Source organism: Humulus lupulus, chromosome 9 (genome assembly GCF_963169125.1).
Source record: "Humulus lupulus chromosome 9, drHumLupu1.1, whole genome shotgun sequence".
Lineage (NCBI taxonomy): Eukaryota > Viridiplantae > Streptophyta > Magnoliopsida > Rosales > Cannabaceae > Humulus > Humulus lupulus.
The window spans coordinates 23,281,911-23,302,433 of NC_084801.1; the positions used below are offsets into that span (position 1 = coordinate 23,281,911).

The following is a 20,523-nucleotide window of genomic DNA, read 5'->3' on the forward strand; positions in this document are numbered from 1 at the left end:
CTATTTTGTATTGGAATGAAAGATAATTAAAAAGTGGGGATCTATTTTTGAACCTTGTTTGCTTCAATCTACTAATTGCTTACAAAAATAGAAGAAGCTCTATTCTATTTTTGTTTTTTTTTTCTTATAAGCTAATTTTTAGTTTTGTACCTCTATTGTTACTGGTCTTGGAATTCAGTGATAGCAGATACTCTGTTTGGCAGTGGAATTTTCTCTTCATTCATCTCTTAGCTTATTGTTTCTCTTTTGTGTTTTTTGATGGTTTAACACAATGCTATCTTTTGGGCTATTAGCTTTCTGATATAAACAACACAAAAGAACAATTTCTATCAAATATTACTTTATGTAAATACTGTGCTTTAATTTATCTTTGACTTCTATCACTTTGCTTGGTTTATGATTGGTCTATTTTTCAAAATAAAATAATTTACCAACTAAACAATAGACTTTATAGCATGTAATTCTTGAGACTAGTATGAATAGAACTGATTTTTTATTAGAGAGCAAGCCTTATTTTTTTAATTTGTAAATATGATTTTGTTTTTCAGCATATTGATTAGCATTTATAACTTGAATTTCAAATTGGAAGGTCACTTTTGTTTTAATTCTATGAAAATTTCAGGGTCATGTATAGTTTCTCCTTGAAATTAACATGATTTTACTTCTAATTATATAGTTTCTCCTTTAATTTTCTTGATTTTACCTAACTGAAGACATTGAGACATACAGAGTTTCTTGAATCATGGGGTGACAAAGTATTCAATTTCTGGCTGTCTTTGTTCGTGTGATGTCTAAATAAACACAAGTGTGAAAAGTACAAAGTACATTTGATTAAATATTTGCACTCTAGTCATGCTGACTGTGATATACAAAATGGGGAGTTTTATGCAGAATTAAATCAATACTTAGAGTTCTCAACTGTAACTTTAATGAAATTTATTTGGAAAAAAAAGATGAATCTTTTAGCTGCTGTTTTCAATTTTGATCCATAGTACAAATTGCAATCTATGAAGTAAGATTCTTCTTCTTGATTGAGGAGCCTTATTGTTTTTGTGTGGTAATTATGTTATTATGCATTGCTATTTTTGAATTTTACCTTTTGTTGGTGATGATGGCTTTGTATTTATACAGCATGGAGGTCAGACTGTCTCTAAGATTACTCTAGCAATTGTCTCTATTGTTTGGTTAGCTGCTGGAGTTTGCTTTTTCATTGCTTTGCCAAACCATTCCTGGCTTTGGTTGATTAACATTTTTAAGTAAGATTCATTCTTTAGTTACCTTTCCTTTTCTTTTGTTCTGAATTTTGAGTTTCAAACAATTCAATTCGATTAAAAAACATTGGAAAGCTAGATGATAAATGCATTTGTTTGCTTCGATTTATTGGCTTAATCACTTTATCATAATTAGCTTTAGGTTTCTAAATTCCATTTGCTATGAAATATATTATTGATTCACTTTCTGACTTGGAACTGATTCTTTCCGTTTTTAGCTCAATCCAAGTCTTTATGACAGTCATCAAATATATTCCTCAGGTTAGAAATGACTCATTTCTTTTTTCCCCATTAGAAAAATTATCAATTGTTTTAAATATAATCTTATGTAACATCAATGATGAAATAATTTAGCTATCCAAAAGGTTTTCTTTTTCCTTTCTTATTACTCTATGAGTAGAGAATTAGAGACAGATATGTTGTCAACAGTTTTTCTATATCCTTTGCCCCTATAAGTTATTTTGATGGTTTCTTTCAGGAGACTGCTCATGAGACAGTAATACTATGTTGTACTTTATGCATGCTTTATGTTTTTGAAGTAATGTGGTGCCTCCATACTAGTTTCTTATTCTCAGTTTTTATTTCTTAATATTTGAATTGTTTAAAATATGGTTTGAATTGCTCCTTTTTGGGCAAGTGTTTTTTCTCATTAGTTTTTGTTTTAGTGTGTTTTTGTCTCATCCCATTACACTCAGTTTAGATCTTTTTTCTCTGTCCTGGACTGGTTACATTTGTTGGGTTCATGCAAAAAAAATTCAAATTTCACAGCTGCAACTATTCTGTGAAAAAGTGATTGTTTGTTAATCAAAATATCCAAAATGTATTGTTATGCTCAATATTTTTGTTTTCGAAACAGAGGTTTAACTAGTGGCTGAAATATACTTTATATGATTTAAATATTGCCAAGGAAGCCTAGATTTAAGATGCTTGTAAGTTGAAAGTGCTTGTCTTATATTAGGCCATATTTTCCCTCATTTATTGTGTTTAGTTTTATTATTTGATTATAAATGCTTGCCTTATATTGAACTCAGAAAATAAAAGAACTTCACTAGTTCTATAGCAAGATTTTACATGATCTTTCTACATCTACTCTTCCATGCCACTTAGTCTCAAATTTGGGTTTTTTGAATTGGTTGCAGAACAAACCAACATGCATTGGAACAAATTGACAACCTATTTTTGAAAATAACATGTACACGATAATTGTGCTAGTTTGTTTTCTTAGAATTAATTATGTTTTAGCTCTAGTAGTAATATTTTTTTTTATATTCTTGTGTACGTAGGGAGGGAGACACCATCAGTTGCTGGAATCATTAACCCAGATGCTGAGGGATTTCAGAAACTCTTTTTTGGTCAAGAAGAAATAGCCATCCCAGTCCATTCATCGTATGCCTTTTTTTTCTCATATTATGTTTCATGTTTCATACATCTTTATTTGCTTTGATTTGATTCTTAGACAATCATAAATTGAATAAATGTAGCATTGAAGCAGCTTGTGTCGCACACCCTACTGTTGATGTCTTTATCAACTTTGCTTCATTTAGAAGGTGGGTACTTGTTATGCTCATTAACAATTGGTATTTTGAACTCCTACACAAGTAATTTTTAATGAACATGCATTATTTATTTCTCATTTTCAATGCTACTGCCTCTTCATTTTCATTTTCAGTGTTATGGTATGTTTTGATAACACATTTTTGGTCTTATTAAAAGCATTTTTTCTCGTAGTGCGTTGTGCATTTTAAACAGTGCTAAACTCGCTAACCGAGTCATTTGGCTATAATTGTGTAACTAAGTATGATTAACGGTTTAGGGTTAAAAATTTTGGTCAAAGATACAACGTTTCACTAAAATGTTTACTGTATACATTAGGATCCCAAAATATAATTTAAAGGTTAATTACAGTAAAATATTTACAACCAGCCGACCTAAGCAGCAAAATAGGGTTTAACCCTAGTTCCTCTTTAAACCCTCGGCCGTGTTAGTCAAGCAGCTGCAAATGTGTTATCAAAACATACCATAACACTTTTTGATGTGTTAAGACCGACTATGTTATTGTAGGTCAGGGTACTTTACATAACACTTTATAATTGTTATACAGAGGTGTTATTATACTGTCAACGATAACACACTTTCTGTGTTATTTTAATATATAGATAAGTGTTTAATTATGTTATTTATAGTCGATTATATAACACATTTCAATACTTATAAATTTGTGTTATACTACACTTTAGTATAACACATTTTTTGTGTTATACTACACTTTAGTATAACACATTTTTTGTGTTATACTACACTTTAGTATAACACATTATTTGTGTTATATAATGAAGTTTGCATAACACAATTCTTTGCATAAAAAGTGTTATTGTAATAGATATTATAACACAATTTTCGTATTATTGTTATATTTAGATATGTTTAAATTCTCATTATATATTTTATTTATATAACACTAATTTATTCTATTATATTTTAATTTTTTTATATAATTAAAATTAGCTTTCTAATATATACTAGTATCATCAAATGAACTTGATTTTCAAATAACAAAAAGTAAGAACATTCAACATTGTATTAACAATCCACAAATTAGTTTAAAACATTCAACACTGTCATCAACAACAAAATGTTCTTTAAGCATTCAAGGAGTCTTAAATATTCAACATAGTTAAAAGTTACTACTTTCAACACAAAATATTCTTATTGATATGACTGTCAGAATTTACAACATAACAAAGTACTGCATCTACAAGGCTTGAACTTTTAGACTCTACTGGCCCAGAGGAAACCTCAATTACTGGCAGCTTCCCATCACCAGCATTGCCTAGTTGGACGTCCATAAACTCTTTGGTGGAAAATACAGCAATAAAAAAAGCAGGCTGTATAGAACACAAAGTTCAATATAAACAGTTAATGAGAAATCCCAAAATGAAACAACGAAAAATTACCTAAGAGTGATACACTTATTGACACCAGAAAACATATACAAATGTCAAAAAGTAGCACACCTGATAACGAGCACCAGCAGTGAAAAGATTGATGGTAGCAACAAATAAGTCTTCATTTTCTTCAGATTGCTCTAGTAGAATAAAGCTTACAGAATATTTAAAATCAGCAACCTAGACGGTGTATTAATTAAAATATATTAAATGAGAAACAATGGGTCAGTTGTTCAAATAAAAAAATTAATGATCAAGAAAGAAAATGCATTAACTCGAACACGCTAAACCTGTTTATCATCTAGACCAAAATTGCTTGTAGAAAAATATGGTGGCAAGAAATCTGCTGTCATCAACAGCATTGACAGTACTTTAGTGGCACCAATCTGTATGGCCTGCATGGATAAGTTAAAACTCCTTAGTAATAGCCAGTCTACATACAACCATTAAACCATAAAAGGGGTCCAAAGCATATAAAGGATACAGACAAGTTTTGACCCAGGCTGTGTGCTCAGGACAATTTCTCATTAATAATGATGGAAACCTTGCACTTAATTCCATAGTCAATCTATAATTAGATCCATTTTACATTAATATAATTTCATGTTTTAGCATGGGGATACACCAATTGAAGTCAAGCATGACGAAACAAATGCAAGTAAAACTATGATGTATCCATCCCGTCAATATCAAACAATGAAGTTTACTTATGATATGAAACTATGAGTTTCATTAGTATTAAAAGCCATGATTGATACCAACAAAATAGATACACACTAAAGATATGCCAAGGCCCAATATAAATGTTTCCTGTGGAAGAAATCACTTCATCGTGTCTCTTTGGGTTTCATCAACCAAAGAATTTAGGGACTGCCCCTTCTTTTTGTATCTACCATTATTGGATAGTGTGCTTCAATATATATTAATATATACATATACACTTATACAATTTACATGCAAAATCCACAAAATGTTGGTGATGAACGAATGTGTGAGTCTAAACTGAGAAAATCAGAAGACCAAAAAGGAAAAAGAACACCAACAAAGTAAAAGAATCTTTAAGTGTTGTTGTTGAATGCATAACAGGCAGAGAAGTTCCCCTCAATAAGAGGAAACAACATAATATGAAAAAGGTTTTCAGTTCAAGCATCGAGAGAATCCTTACCGGATTGCGAAAATAAGATACCAAGGAGACAACAGCAGCAACTACAGATATTGGTTTTGTTGCAGATGACAAAACTGATTGAAGAAAGATGGGGAGGCTGGAAGATGTATCCTGAAAATTTTAAATAACAAAACATCATCTCTTGTAATTAAAAAGTACTAATCACAGAATCAACAAAAATCATAAAGAGAGAATTCTATTAACAAAGGTATATTTTGCAGCTTTAGACAAACAAATTTTTTGAATTCTGGCCTAAAAAATAGTTAGTCAAAAGATCATAATATAATTACTCTTCTTTGCAGCATAGAAGGTTAATAATTTGCAATCCTCAAAAGGAGTAGCTCTCAAAGTTAGCATGTAGTTTGCTTCCAGAAGGCCTGAGGTAGTCCCCACACAAGCACTTCTCATAGCAACTGTTATAGTTTCCCACACCCTAAATATTGTAAAGTTAGGGGGGAACCCCAGTTTCGAACTTGGGCTCGCTAAGCAGGTCTATGGGATTTCTGGGTATAAAATATTTTTGCTATGAGAACAATGTTCAGATTTAACTACATCTAATAACCATAGCACCAAGAATTGCCAACATCTATGTTACTAATTCCAACTTGGGCCAAGAATAAAAAAGTAGCCATCTGTTTAATGGACAATGTACCTTAGGAAATTTGGCAAGCACATTGTATAGAATATCCAAAACAGATGATATAGCAAGTGATAAACATTCAATTTCCATGACATCAAAGAGACGGCTAACATGAAGTTTCTGCAATATAAATGGAAAAAAACAAGACAAAAGAAGAAAAAGATTATAGGAAGAAAAATGCTCAAATCAATGAAGAAACAAAATTAAATAGCAAATTCTAACCAAACAGAATCAGAGCATTCAGACCTCCAATGCATGTGAAGTCCTGCAAACAATCCGAAAAAGAGCACTATGGATTGAAGAATCAGAAGTAACATGTTCCAGATGACCCCAACCAGCTTTCCAGCGTATGATGTCAACACGATACCTTTTTTAATCAGTTTAAGCACCTAAAATAGATTTTTTTAAAAAGAAAGAAAATCAGACTGGCCTGTAAAGAACAACCAGTCTTTAAAATATTGACCTCTGATGTGTAGAACTATATTAAACTTGGCAAATCAAACTAAAGGCCTTACCTCAAGGAACCATTAGAGACAGTATCAAGAATATTTGTATTTAAAGCCACATCAAATAAATTTGCCTTAACAGCTGCTACAGAAACATATGAAGGGCAACTGACCAAAAAAAAAAAAACAATGTAAAAGTCATCATAATCAGAAGTAAGGCTTCAGGCAAGCAAACAATTTAAGTATATGCCAAGAGGCCCACAAAACATTTTAACACTGTGAAGTTCTGGGGTTTGTAGCATTCAAGCACTTAAATGCCTTATTGAAACAATTGCATTAATAAATCTTCACATAAGAAACGTGCTGGTGGAAAAGTATAACGATATCTTTATACACAAATTTTTTTAGTCAAAAGCAAATGACATAACTATGATGCTCTTCGTGACCTTAACTACTAGCTAGAGAGAGGTAAATATAGAGTTACATCCTAAATTTATATATATAAAATGTAACTGTTCTAGCATGTGATTTACACATTCAATCTCTATTTATCTTTCCAACACTCATTTTCTCTCATAAAAAATAATCTTAAGTTATTGTAATGACCCGCTAATCTAGACTTTTGGACCATTAACGAAACTATACATAAAATCCTAAATAGAACTTACATTTGCGAAAATACCATAATTTTATTAAGTAACTTGTAAAAATAAGAGTTACTTACAAAATAAAATACTAAGAAGGATATGGGATCCCATTGTCTTTAAAACAAAACATGATTTAAAATAAAAATAAAAACATTACATAAGAAATGCGGAAAATACATGTAAAACCATAAAAAGGTAAAACGAGACTACATCCTCGAATCGAATAACGCTCGGCTCCTTGACTCCATTCACCATCGATACACATCCTCTAAGCATCCACGAATCTTACCGCCTCTTAAAGCTATTTTCCTGCACATAAAACAAAAAGGAATGAGCCTAATGCCCAGCAAGGAAAATCTAACACATAGTCATAAACATAATTTCATAAGTAACATAAAGACTTAACATAATACTTATAGCATACACTTATTATAATGGCCATTATTACTTGGGGTCCCATAGACAAAACAAGCATATGCCCATGGGATTAGTGGGGTCCTACTAGCTAAGTAGGTCATATGCCCATAACCCATTTGGGGTCTTGTTAGCCATATGGGTCATATGCCCAAGCCTACAAACATACATACATACATATCATAACATATTTATAACATAACACATAAGCATAAAACATATAGATTCTAGCCTATTTTCCTTACCAAAGTTACCGGGATATGTGGACTGAGTTGGGACTTTTTGGAACACTCCTAATAACCATTAGAAAGAGTGAGTCTAAAGAAGAAAAGAGATGAAATGAAAGGGATGGAAAGACTAAACCATTTGAAAAGCATGCTTACCGAAACTTATGTGCTCAAGAACTTAGTTTTCCTAACCAAAATAAGAATGAGGTTAGGGAACTGAATAGAAGGCTATGAGAAAGAAAATAACATAAAACAATGAGCTAGAGTTTTGGTTTACCTTAAAGACTTGAAAGACCAATCTACACCACAACCGAAATACTATAGAACCTCACTTCCCAAAGTGTTTGATAAGCTTATGATGTTTAAGCTTATGATTTTCCCAAACCAGGTGTTTACACTCTCACACTCACTTAACACTAGCAGCTTCTGAACTTAGAGGAAAAGGTGAATAATGGCTGGGTACTAGGTCCTATTTATAGAGTTTGGGAATGAAAGTATCTTGATTTTACTTGAATAAAAATAATGTCTTTTTAGGTGAAAATAATTTGAATAATCGTTCAGCAGAGGCTGAAAACTCGTTCAAAAGATGCTGGTCTTATGAAGGAGTTTGAATGGCTGAAAGGAAAAGAATTCAAAAATGTTTGAAAACATGCTGGAGGAGGCGATATATCGCCCCCTGTAGGCGATATATCGCCTGGGCCAGTATGCCCGAGGCGACCGTGCATCGTCTCGTGTTTTCTGTATCTACGTGCTGCGATATATCGCCCCCTATAGCTGCGATATATCGACACACGCTGAATATTTAAACACGAAATTACACATTTTTAGCTAAGTTTGAATGGGGTAAACAGCCTTGACTAAGCCCTCAACGTATTCAAAGCTGCTGACTGACATTAAAGCATTCAAATTTTACCCTTATTTAATTTAATCCTCAAAAATACTTAATCCTTAATTACCCATTCATAACATGTGCTTAAAATCCTATTGGTTGATATCTAAACCTTATAATATAACAAATATTATCCTTAATATCAGTCATATAATCAAACCTTAGGTTATACTTAATATTCTTAAACTATAGGTTAAACTTAGAAATTCTATAAGTACTACTATGAGTGTCCAAATAATTCCCGGTCTGAACCAAAAATCCACAGTTACAAAGATAATACTAAACATACTATAATACTACTAAACAATTAGCTAAGTAAAGTTCTTGGACTCTACAGTTATTAATTTTATTCTCAAGACCTGAAAGAGAATATAAATTTGTAGTGCGTGTAAATATATGCAGTACAAATTATTCAGATTTCCTCTCTTCATTCTCTTCTACCACTCTAATTCTTCTTTCATCTATATTTTCTACTGATTCTGTTATTTCTTTATAAATTCCTCTTTTTCTACTATTCTTCTCTCTAATCATCTTCTTTATTCTCCTTCCCCACCATGTCCTATATCGCTCAACTACTAGCGAAACATCAGAACAAGGAATATATATAGTTTCATAATCATATATAACTCATGCTAAAAATAAATGTTTTTTTCTTAAAAAAAAAGGCATTGGTGATTTACATTGTGAATGTGAGTACTTAAATTAACACTCGTGTCATAACATAACAAAATTATGAAGATTTGAACTCGTCAATAAAGCTACATACTATAACAGATACAGAAAAAAGGAACAATACCTAATAAATGTGATGAATCTTACAAACTCAGTAGCGTACACATCAACTACCAGTTCCAAGACAGCAACCTTTCCCCTCTTTCTGCCCAATTTAAAACAGAGATGCATTAGGTAAACCCACTAGAAAAACTATGAACAAAAAAATGGATGATCTAATAAAAATATTCATAAGGCAATAATTATTATAACCCTTTGGAGTAGTAAAGCCTATCAAAATGGAAAATTTACTAAAGAGGCAGAAAAGTTCCAACAAAATAACCAAGAGAAAGAGTAATGTATTTGACCAATGTTTGGTAAGAAAAATTTACTAAAGAGGTAGAGACTAACATTTGGTAGGACCTAATTAAAGAAGAGTAATATGTTTGACTATATTTGGATCACTTTCTGAATATATATACATATATATAAAATGAATTAAAATCTCAAAATTCAGATTAGTATCCAAATTCAATCCTATTTAAACTTTCGAAAATTAATTCTCAGCATAAAAACCATATATATACAAAAGAATAAACTAAAGGGAACAATGTTAGATACAATGCTATATCTATATATATATATATAAATAGATAGATTGAAAGTGAGAGGTTATTATTAATTAAATTTTTCTAGAACACTTGAAGCAAATAGGATTACACACTAGGTAAATAGTTAGCTGCAACTGCACTAATTTGATCATATTATAGATCAATATCTAATAGGATAAAAAGACAATAAAATATTGGTATGGTTTTACTACCCCAGACCTAATTTTTTTTGTCAACAATAAAATAAGAGGCCAAAACATGATTAGAATGATAAAATGAGACACTTGAAAGTTAAAAGGGCCAAAGTTAGAATGGTAGTGCATAAAAAAACAGGGGCAATGGAGACCCGAGTATATCCACAATAGCAAAAAATTTAAAAATTTTGAACTATTGATTGGCCTTTCTTTCAAAAAAATTTAAGTTTTGTAACTTGTACAGTTTTGAGTTAAGCTATTTTGTTGAAAGGAGAATCAAAATATAATTTATCAGTCACTTTTTCTGTACATAATGAAATTTCATTTACTGAGACTGTCAAGCAAGAACACAAAATCAAAAAGAAAAAATATATATAAAAGCCATCCATAAGAGTGCCAATGTAGAACTTAAAACAATGATTACCATGTCAAGACAAACTAATTGAATACTTTTCACACATCTGAATTCAAAAGGGAGATAGGGGCATTGGTAAGAAGATTAAATGCTTTAATTCAATGGATCATTCATATACCAAACCACATTGGAACATTAAGAGGTTTAAGTTCTCGTTTAGAGTTTCAAAATCATGTCTTGTAACTCATATTGCAAGGAATTAATATATCCAAATGATTAAACAACTGAAATTTTTGCAGGTGATTTCATTTCTAACATTTCTTTTAGGTGGTTTTCGAAGAGAAATATACTTCAACTCATTCATAGCACTCACAACTGATGCATACTTGCATCGAAGAAATTTCAACTATAAGAAAATCTAAAAGTACCACTAATGCACTTTTATTTTATACTAAATAAGCCATTTGTTGATAAGCATCATCTTAAATCAACTATATATGAATAAGAGCAAAAATATAAGAGAAAATATTAGGCAAAATGTGACTTGAAGTAAATCAGCAAAAGCAACCAAGAATGAATACAATAATACATTTTTAATAGAGTTATTTTACTATGCTATGGAAAGTAGACTTTCTTGTAGTTAAAAGCAAACCAAGTTAGTCTCAAATTATAAAATATCCATACTTTGTTGGAGAACTATAAAATTATTTATATAAAGTTTCTTAGTGACTTTCCCTTCCCAGTGACTTTTTGTCATTTTGTTTCTAATTAGTTCATTAATTTTGAATAAAAAATGAAACTAATACTTCCTTCTGTGATGTGTGAGTTTTTTTAGAGGTGTAATAGGTACAAAAATTATCCAATAAAAAACATAGAATTTTGTTAAGAAGTTAACTAGAACAACTACTTACTTATTAGCTATTGTATTTAAAATTTAATTACTTGATGCACAAACAATTGAGTATATAATTAGAGCAGCAGGACAATTGTAATAATTGAGTACATAATTAATCAACTTTTTAATTAATGTGGTGAGACTTTATAAAAATTAACTACAGAGAATAATTGAATCAACAAAAAATATATATTATATGCAAATTAAATAATGTGCGTGTAGTGGCTTCTTTTGTTTTATTTTTGTTTGTTTGAGAAATGTAGAGGCTTCTTTATTATGTACATTAAAAAAGACAACTTACAAATTACTAGAACACCTGCACTAGAAACCAACAACACAAACTACAATTCATAAACTAAAAAACACAGGAAATGACAGAGAAACAACTACTACCAGAATAGACTAAGCATTGTAATCATTGACATTATTATTGTCCTAATTCACTGAACCAGAAAATACCACTTTTTTTAGCATACTCACAAACATGCTTTGGATTAAAAAAAAACACTTTGGATTAAAAAAGCTTTGGGCATTTGTGTTTGTTTTGTTTAAAAATTATCTGAAATCCCACAAAATTTTCACTGCTCTCATTTTTTTCCTTCTTCATTTTCAAATCTGTCTTCATCTCTCTCTCTCAAAAAAGAAAAAAGAAAAAATAAAGAGAACTCTAGGCAAAGAACACCCATACTGCTTTTGTCTGTGCACCCAACCAAATAAACCAGGACTTGTTAAAGACAAGGAAAATTCCTAAATCTCAACAGAATTGCAAGACCAAATGTAGGAGTTTTTTTTTTATATTAACTGAACTTGAAGATGAGAAGAAAACCATGGGATTAGCAATAGAAGGCTCAGAGCTAAATCATGTTCACCCATTACTAAATCAAGTAGACTTGAAAAGAAAAGCTCAAAATAATGAATCTCCTTTACTCTATTCCAAATAACAGAGGTATGTTTTAGATAATGTGTATTTTAGGAACTAATTGATTACCATAAAAACAGAGCAATTAGACTAAGAGACAAAAGGATTTGATCATATCCTTGATCATGGGAGCTTTAATTTTTTTCTACGAAATAAAAATTAAACAAAGCAACATTGTTAACTACTATTTTTAAACGTAAATTGTTCACTGAGACTATGCATCTTTTCTATCTCCTCTACCTATTCTCTGTCTCAAGACTTATATTATTAGCCTAGAAATATATAGATCACCCTCTAAAACTATCTTGAATACTTCATTAAACCAAAGGGCTCATACAACATATTCTATCTGTCCAAGCTCATAATGTATATACAGTTTCTTTGGATCATTTTGTCATACACTTGTGGGGCATTGACCATTAGTTCAAGAGTAACATAGAGCACAGTTACCTTAAACTACCTTGAACCTCAATACAAACAAACATTCCAAAAACTAACCCAGAACTTTTTCAAAGAAGCAAAGGACAATAGATATAAGGCAAGAAAACCTACCTCTGGAACCAGAGCAGAGGTGACCGACGGCAGATTAGCAGCGGCGTGCAGCTTCAACAATCGTTCGAGTACCTTGGGTTCAATATCACTGTATTGTTAAAAAATAAGAAATTCGGGTAAGAAGAAACAACACTTGTAATACTGCTACTGAACAAAAACCATTTTAGAACTTTTTTTTTTTTGGGTTATTGGGGGAAAAAGATATGAAAGCAAGGTGGGATATTTGAGGGATCAGACACAAATATTGCTATATCCATCCGTATTATAAAATACATGCTACAAGAACTACTAAAATACAAACAACAGTACCTCACTGGACCGAGAAGCAGAGATGGCTTGAGCTGAGCAATGGTGATGGAGAAACTCGATGGTGCAGAAGCCGAGCTGGGTTTTTACAGGTCTTCCCTGGGAGGGGATCGGTGCAAGCCTTAGGGAAGGAGGGGAGAAGAAAAGGGTCTACGTGGCTGAACTGGTATTAAGGTGTGATATATAGACAAACTGAGCAGTACACAAATAATCTTATGAAACAAGATATTTTTTTGGGTTTGGTCCCTTTATCGTCAACTCATCACCCTTCCTGGAATCTATGTTTACCAGTACTAGAAATGGAGATTCTATTTTTGTTAAGGGGTAGTGGTGGGAGAACGAAGGCATACAACATTTCTAGGGCTGTAGAGAGAGATTGGAAATTTTTAGAGAGACATAAAGTTGGGTAAAGAAAAGAAAAAGTAAAGCTTATCAGTAGCGTAAAGAGGGAAAAATAGAAAGAAAAAAAAAGCACCAACTCCCAAAATTTTAGTGTCCCGCCCATAATTTCATTCCCACATAACATAATACTTTTTTAATAGTATTATATTCTAGTGTTGTAATAAGCCTATTCTGTTGTAGTGGCATATTACACATCATCACCTAAGCTCTCCAACTAAAGGATGGTACAACTTCCTTTTGCCTTTACGTGCACCACATAGCACCCGTGAGCTGAGGCTCAGCAAGAATACTCTATATGCTCATGAACAGGTAATAACATGTCACTGAATCATGATAGCATGCCTAGCAGTAATAACCCTACTCATGCATGCAAGCAGGTACAAATAAATGTTTATGGAGTCCTGCACTCTGAGTAGATGATTAATAAGTCTCTCGCTCTGAGGTAGATGACTAATAAGTCTCTCGCTCTGAGGTAGATGACTAATAAGTCTCTCTGAGGTAGACGACTAATAAGTCTCACTCTTAATAGATGACTAATATGTCATACTCTGTATAGATGACTAATAAGTCTATCCTTATCTAGATGACTGATAAGTCTATCTCTGTGTAGATGACTGATAAGTCTATCTCTGTTTAGATGACTGATAAGTCTATCTCCGTATAGAAGACTGATAAGTCTATCTCTTAGGTTCCATGCCTTCTGTAGTGCACCAAATTGTTTTTTAGTTATTAAATTTTGTGCTTTATTTTATTTAATTGTTAAGTGATGTGAATTATTTTATTTATTTGTTTGTTTATTTTAAATTAATTTTTAGAATTGTTTGGTAGAATTTTGTGAATTTAATTGTTAATTGTTATTTATTTATTTATTTTAAAAATGTGAATATTTGAGTTTTTGTTGAATGCACTAAGGTGCATGGTAGGTAGTGATGCACCCTAGTTATTGAGTGTGTGCATGTGCATGGTTGCATGGGGCACATGTGTAGAATTTTCTACACACTTGTAGTTTCCTTTTTATTAGATTTAATTATTTATTTGAAAAAAAAATAGACAAAAGAAAAGGGAAACAAGGGCTTGGACGTGTGAGCTAAAGTGGGAAAGGAGGATTTCAATTCCTATTTTATTTGGGTCAATTCTATCTAAAAATGGAAGAGATGTTGTCATCTTTATTCCATACCATCTAAAATAAAATCAATTATATAAGAATTAACAGAAAATAATTAGGAATAGGAAACTTACCCTTTTATTTTATTAAGCTATATTATGAGTAGATTAGAATAAAGAGGGAAGGAAAGAAGAGAAGAGCATTTTTCTCATTTGGGCTGCCGAAACTAGAGAAAAGAGGAGAGAGAGAGTGGCGAGCTAGAGAGAGAAAGGGATAGAGGGGCAGCCATTTTCTAGAGAGAAGAAAAAGGGATCAACTCTAGGGTATGCTTCTTGATGTTCATGTTTGTAATTTCTCTCCTTTGATTCTAGTATTTTGACTAGAGTTTTGTTGTGTTGTTGTTGATTTTCTCCTTCTCCTCATGTGGGTTTTCGAAAATCCTAGGCTTGGACAAAGGGGTGATATAGTTTGAGTTTTGGTCACTTTGGGTGTTCTTGATTTTACAATCAAGAGAGGTAATGTATCTTTAACCCTAATGTTTTTATGTTTTCTTAGGTTCATGGATTGATGGTTATTTTTTTTAATGTTGATGCATGAGGGAATTGACCTAGGTGTTGGAATGGGTATTCATGTTGTTTTGGTTTGGTTCTTATGGTTGTAATTCTTATATGTATATCCATAGTATGTGCATGGAGTTGATTATTGATATGTGGTGTTGATGATATGTTGTTTAAGATCTTCTATGATTTGATGATGGGTATGTTTTGGCTTAAAGACTGTATGTGAAAATATGCAAAGGTTTTAAATTGTGATCTATAAAAATGATGATGAATATTTTCTTCTAAAAATAACATGAATATTGTAGTTAATAAAAAAAGCTGAGGGGTCGGGGTGCTCCCTTCCATGGCGAAGAGGAAGAAGCTGATTCGTAAGCCTAATATTCTCACTGATGATCGGCCTGAGATAGTTCAACAGAAGGTTGGGCTCGGACCCAAGGGAGATGTTGTTGCCAATCTCAAGCAGGGTAAGGAAGTGCCTAGGTCTGGGTTTGTGCAGGATGGTTCGATGGATCGACGGGGTAAGGACTCCCAGCCTTCTGAGGTGGTGGATGATGGATTGGGTGCCAAGAAGGGCAATGTCAGTTGAGCAGATAAGAGTGAAGAAAATGACAGGGTCACGGAAGGGGATTTCCAGTCTGAATCACAGCTTCACTGGCAACAATTCCGTTCGAACACGCTTTCTTTTTCTGAGCCGAAGCTAGAATACACTTAACCTCTCTATAGGAATGGGCAGAAACTGGCTCAAGTAGATGTTGAAGAGGTGAGGATTCAGTCCGCGAATTGGAGCTCTGCTGTGGTTTGTATGGTTCTTGGAGCAAATCCTCCAATGGCAGTGTTTGAAGGCTTCATCAAGAGGGTTTGGGGTCATCTAGGGATAGCCCAAATCTCTAGGATGACTTTGGGGCTTACTTTGGTGAAGTTCAATGATGAAGCAACAAGATACCATGTTCTTGAGAGTGGCGTTCTTCAATTTGATAGGAAACCCGTCATTGTGAGGCCATGGACAGCAGATCTTAGTGCGATTTGCGTGATTCGTTCGATTCCACTGTGGATTCATCTTCATGACCTTGGTTTGCAATATTTGGGGAGTAAGTGTATCAGTGCTTTGGTTAGCACGATTGGCAAACCTCTTTTAGTAGATAAATTTACCAAGGAGCGTTCTCGTGTTCAGTTTGCGAGGGTGTTGGTAGAGATGGAAATTACAGATAATCCTCCCCGTAGCTTTCGATTTATCAATGAACATGGTCAGGTGGTTGAACAAGGAATAGAGTATGAGTGGTTACCCACAAAGTGTAAGAGCTGCTCTAGTTTTGGGCATACCATGGCAGAGTGTCGAAAGGACCATAAGGCAGTTTGGGTGGAGAAAATAGTTCATTCTAATGTTGAGAAACCTCTGGATAAACAAGATAGTTCAGAGGGAGCTAAGGAAGGGATTACTGGTGAGGCAACGGAGGGGTCTAAACATACTGAAGATCTAGAGACAGGCGAGGGTGATATGACTCTATTAGTGGAGACTAATTCTGGGCTGGTTATGGAGCTGAACAAGGAAGTGAATTGGCAAATTCCTAGGCGTGTTATCTCTCAGAGACAGGGTCACGTTGCTGGTAGTACCTCTAATGTGGCTACTGCGGTTCAAAAACAGAAAAATCAATTTGGTGTTTTGCAGGAGCAGGAAAGGGGTAGTAAGTTTGGACATCCTGATGGCAATTCCTCTAATGGATAAGTGCTCTATTTTGAGTTGGAATGTTAGGGGGCTGAATAGGGTGAATAAACAGTGTTCAGTTCAAGAAGTTTTTAGGAAGAATAAGATTGGTATTAGTGGTTTAATGGAAACTAAGTTACGTGGGAATAAACTTGAGGAACTTATGGAACATAAATTCCCTAACTAGGATTATTACTCTAGTCCTATAACTGAGGGTAGACTGTTAATTCTCTGGCGGAAGGGGATAGCTAACTTGAGTATTTTGGAAGACTCTCCTCAGCTGGTTCATTGCCAGATTAATTGGGTTGGTCACCAGGATGTTTTCTATGTCACTTTTGTGTATGGGTTCAATTCAGTGGAAAATAGGAGGAGCCTTTGGCGAGACTTAACTCGCATTTTGCTTTCAGTGAAAGCTTGGATGGTTCTAAGGGATTTTAATGCTCCTTTTTCAGGAGGAGATAGGTCTGGAGGAAGTCCTATAACTAGTTCTGAATTGGTTGATCCTATTGAATGGAAGACTAATGCTAAAACTGAAGCTATTAAGAGCATGGGATCTTTTTTCACTTGGACAAATAACCAAGCAGGCTTAGCAAGGATCTATTCTAAAATTGATCATGCTTTAATTAATGAGGAGTGGCTGGACATGTTCCCTCAGTGTTTGGCTGTGTTTCAATGGGAGGTGGTGTCAGATCATTGCTCCTGTTTAGTTTCTAACTTCCCTTTGAAGATTATGGGGACTAAGTTGTTCAGATTTTTTAATTTCTGGTCTAATCACCCTAATTTCAACCAATTGGTTTTGAAGAGCTGGAGAGCCCCTGTTAATGCTGCTGGTTTAAGGGCAATCTTTACCAAGTTAATTCGGCTGAAGCACCAGCTTAAGAAGCTTAATAGGGACTGTTTTGGAGATGTTGGTTCTGGTTACCAGTTGGCTCTGGAAGCTTTTCAAACAGCCCAGCTAAAAGCTCAAGAGAATCCTCAAGACTTTCAGTTGCAAGAGGTGGCCAAGGATAGAGCTTCCGAGTTTCACTATCAAGAACATATTTATCATAGCTTCCTTGTCCAGCGAAGTAAAATCAACTGGATTAGGAAAGGAGATGTGAATTCATCTTTCTTTCATGCCTTCCTGAAGAAGAGGAAAGTTGATAATTCCATAGTATCTTATATAAATGAGCATGATATGCTGATAGATGATATTAAGGAGGTGGTGGACCATTTTGTTGAGCATTTCAAGAACCATCTAGGCAGTTTAAGCACGGCTGCAGGGACAGTGAACCTGAACTGTATAGCTTCAGGCACTAAGCTTTCAGTGGAGCAGCAACTCTATCTCCTTAAACCTTTCTCTGTTAAGGAAATAAGAGCTGCTATGTTTAGTATCCCAAGTACTAAATCACCTGGTCCTGATGGTTATGGTTCCGGCTTCTTTAAGTCTATGTGGAAGGATATTGGTCAGGATATTTGCTCAGCAATTATTCATGGCTTTTCTACTGGTCAGTTTCCTAAGGAGCTTCATGAAACAACTTTATCCCTGATTCCTAAAGTCTCTAATCCAGCTAGGGCTTCCGATTACAGACCTATTGCGTGTTGCTCGACCTTGTATAAGGTCATGGCTAAACTGTTATGTTCTCGGTTGGCAGTGGTGCTTCCCTATCTCATTCAATCTAACCAAGGAGCGTTTGTTTGAGGTAGATCTATTGCTCACAATATCATGATTCTTCAGGACTTAATTAAGAATTATGGTAGAGCTCTTACTTCTCCTCGCTGTGCGATCAAAATTGATCTTAGCAAGGCATATGATACGATAGATTGGTTTTTTTGGAAAATCTCTTGAAGGCCTACTGTTTTCCAATGAAGTTTATTGGCTGGGTTATGAATTGCATCAGGAGTACTTCGTATTCTTTATTGATTAATGGTCGGGTTCAAAGTAGTTTCAAGGGGGAAAAAGGTATGCGTCAAGGGGATCCGATGTCCCCTCTTCTCTTTGTTCTCATTATGGAATACATGACCAGATGTTTGCAACTGGATGCCAGATCTCCATCATTTCGGTTTCATCCCATGTGTAAGAGCCTGAAACTCATAAACTTGTGTTTTGCAGATGATGTAATTTTTTTTTGCAAAGGCTCAAGTGAGGCTGTTAATATTCTTAAGGACTCTCTTAGGAATTTTAGTAAAGCAACTGGGCTGTCTATTAATACCAAGAAGTCTCAGATCTATTTTGGAGGGGTTACTGCAGATGTTAAGACTGAGATATTGCAGGTGCTTCAACTTCCAGTAGGGTCATTTCCTCTTCATTATCTTGGGGTGCCTTTGAGGCCTACCAAATGGAAGCATGTGGACTGTGAAATTATAATCCAAAAGATGAGAACTAAGCTTTTTTCCTGGTCTAGTAAACACCTATCTTATGATGGTCGTTTACTGCTCATACAATCTGTTCTGTTTGGTTTGAGAAACTACTAGATGTCAGTGTTCATTTTACCTCAAAGCATAATAAAGGAGGTTGAGAAGTTGTGTAGACAGTTTCTATGGGGGGCCTCTGGAACTCGTAGTAAGCTGCATTTAGCTTCTTGGCATCAAATTTGCATGCCTAAGGCATATGGAGGGCTTGGGCTAAGGGATGGAGCTAGCTTGAATAGAGCACTTCTGGCCAAGTATGTTTGGGCTGTCTCAACTAAACAAGACTCTCTTTGGTTAAATGAATTCAACATGTGTATCTAAAGGGGGCTAATTTTTGGTACTGTGTTATGAAGCAAAACAGTAGCTGGTATTGGCGTAAACTCTGCCATCTCAGGAAGAGATTCAGTGAAGGAGAAGTCTTGGCTGCTGGTAATTCTGGGACTTTTAAGCCATCTAAGATGTATAGCAGCTCCCTAAACCAGCATCTTGTAGCCTATAAAAATGTGGTCTGGTGTCGTACTACTCTCCCTAAACACAGGTTTCTATTATTGATGGTGGTTAACTCTTTCCTCCTAACTAGAGACAACTTGGCCAAGTGTACCATTCCTCTTGAGAGCTCTCTCTGCCCGGTTTGTGAAGACCAGTGGGAGAGCCATGACCATTTGTTTTTTGATTGCTGCTTTTCCAAGAAAATCTTGTCCTGCATTTTTTCTTGGCTTGGTTTTCGCGCCTGGGCCACCAGATTCTCGGACTGGACTTTGAGACTCAATTCTGGGCAGAATGATAGTATTAGCATGGTTATTAATATGATCCTTGCAGCTGTGGTTTACCAAATTTGGAGAAATAGAAACAGATGCATTTATGATGGTTATTCTCTAATAGCAAACTGTATAGCTACCGATATAATTTCCTTAGTTCAAGTCAGATTAGTCAATGTTAATAGTAGGAAGGCTCTTCCTCATATCAAGCTTTTATTAAGGAAGCTTTCTTGTATGTAAATTGAGGTTGTAGCTGGTTGGTGTTCTTTGGTTTTTTGGGCAGATTGCTCTTGATTGTACTTGCTTGTTTGTTCAATGAAGGTTATTTCTTCTTGACCAAAAAAAAAAATAACATGAAAGGATTTGATTATTTTTTGCTATGGGGATTTTGGCCTAAGGGTGATATTCAAAGCATGAT

General features: G+C 34.0%; 1 protein-coding gene across 1 annotated transcript; it reads left to right on the forward strand.

The window, feature by feature from the left end:
• Nucleotides 1–15,597: 15,597 nt before the first annotated feature.
• LOC133799518 (uncharacterized) lies at nucleotides 15,598–20,226 on the forward strand. Its single transcript, XM_062237531.1, has 9 exons — nucleotides 15,598–15,831; nucleotides 15,988–16,957; nucleotides 17,313–18,556; nucleotides 18,674–18,762; nucleotides 18,837–18,898; nucleotides 19,049–19,209; nucleotides 19,411–19,601; nucleotides 19,701–19,776; nucleotides 20,167–20,226. Exons 1-9 carry the CDS (start codon nucleotides 15,598–15,600, stop codon nucleotides 20,224–20,226), a joined length of 3,087 nt encoding a protein of 1,028 aa, XP_062093515.1.
• Nucleotides 20,227–20,523: the final 297 nt, after the last annotated feature.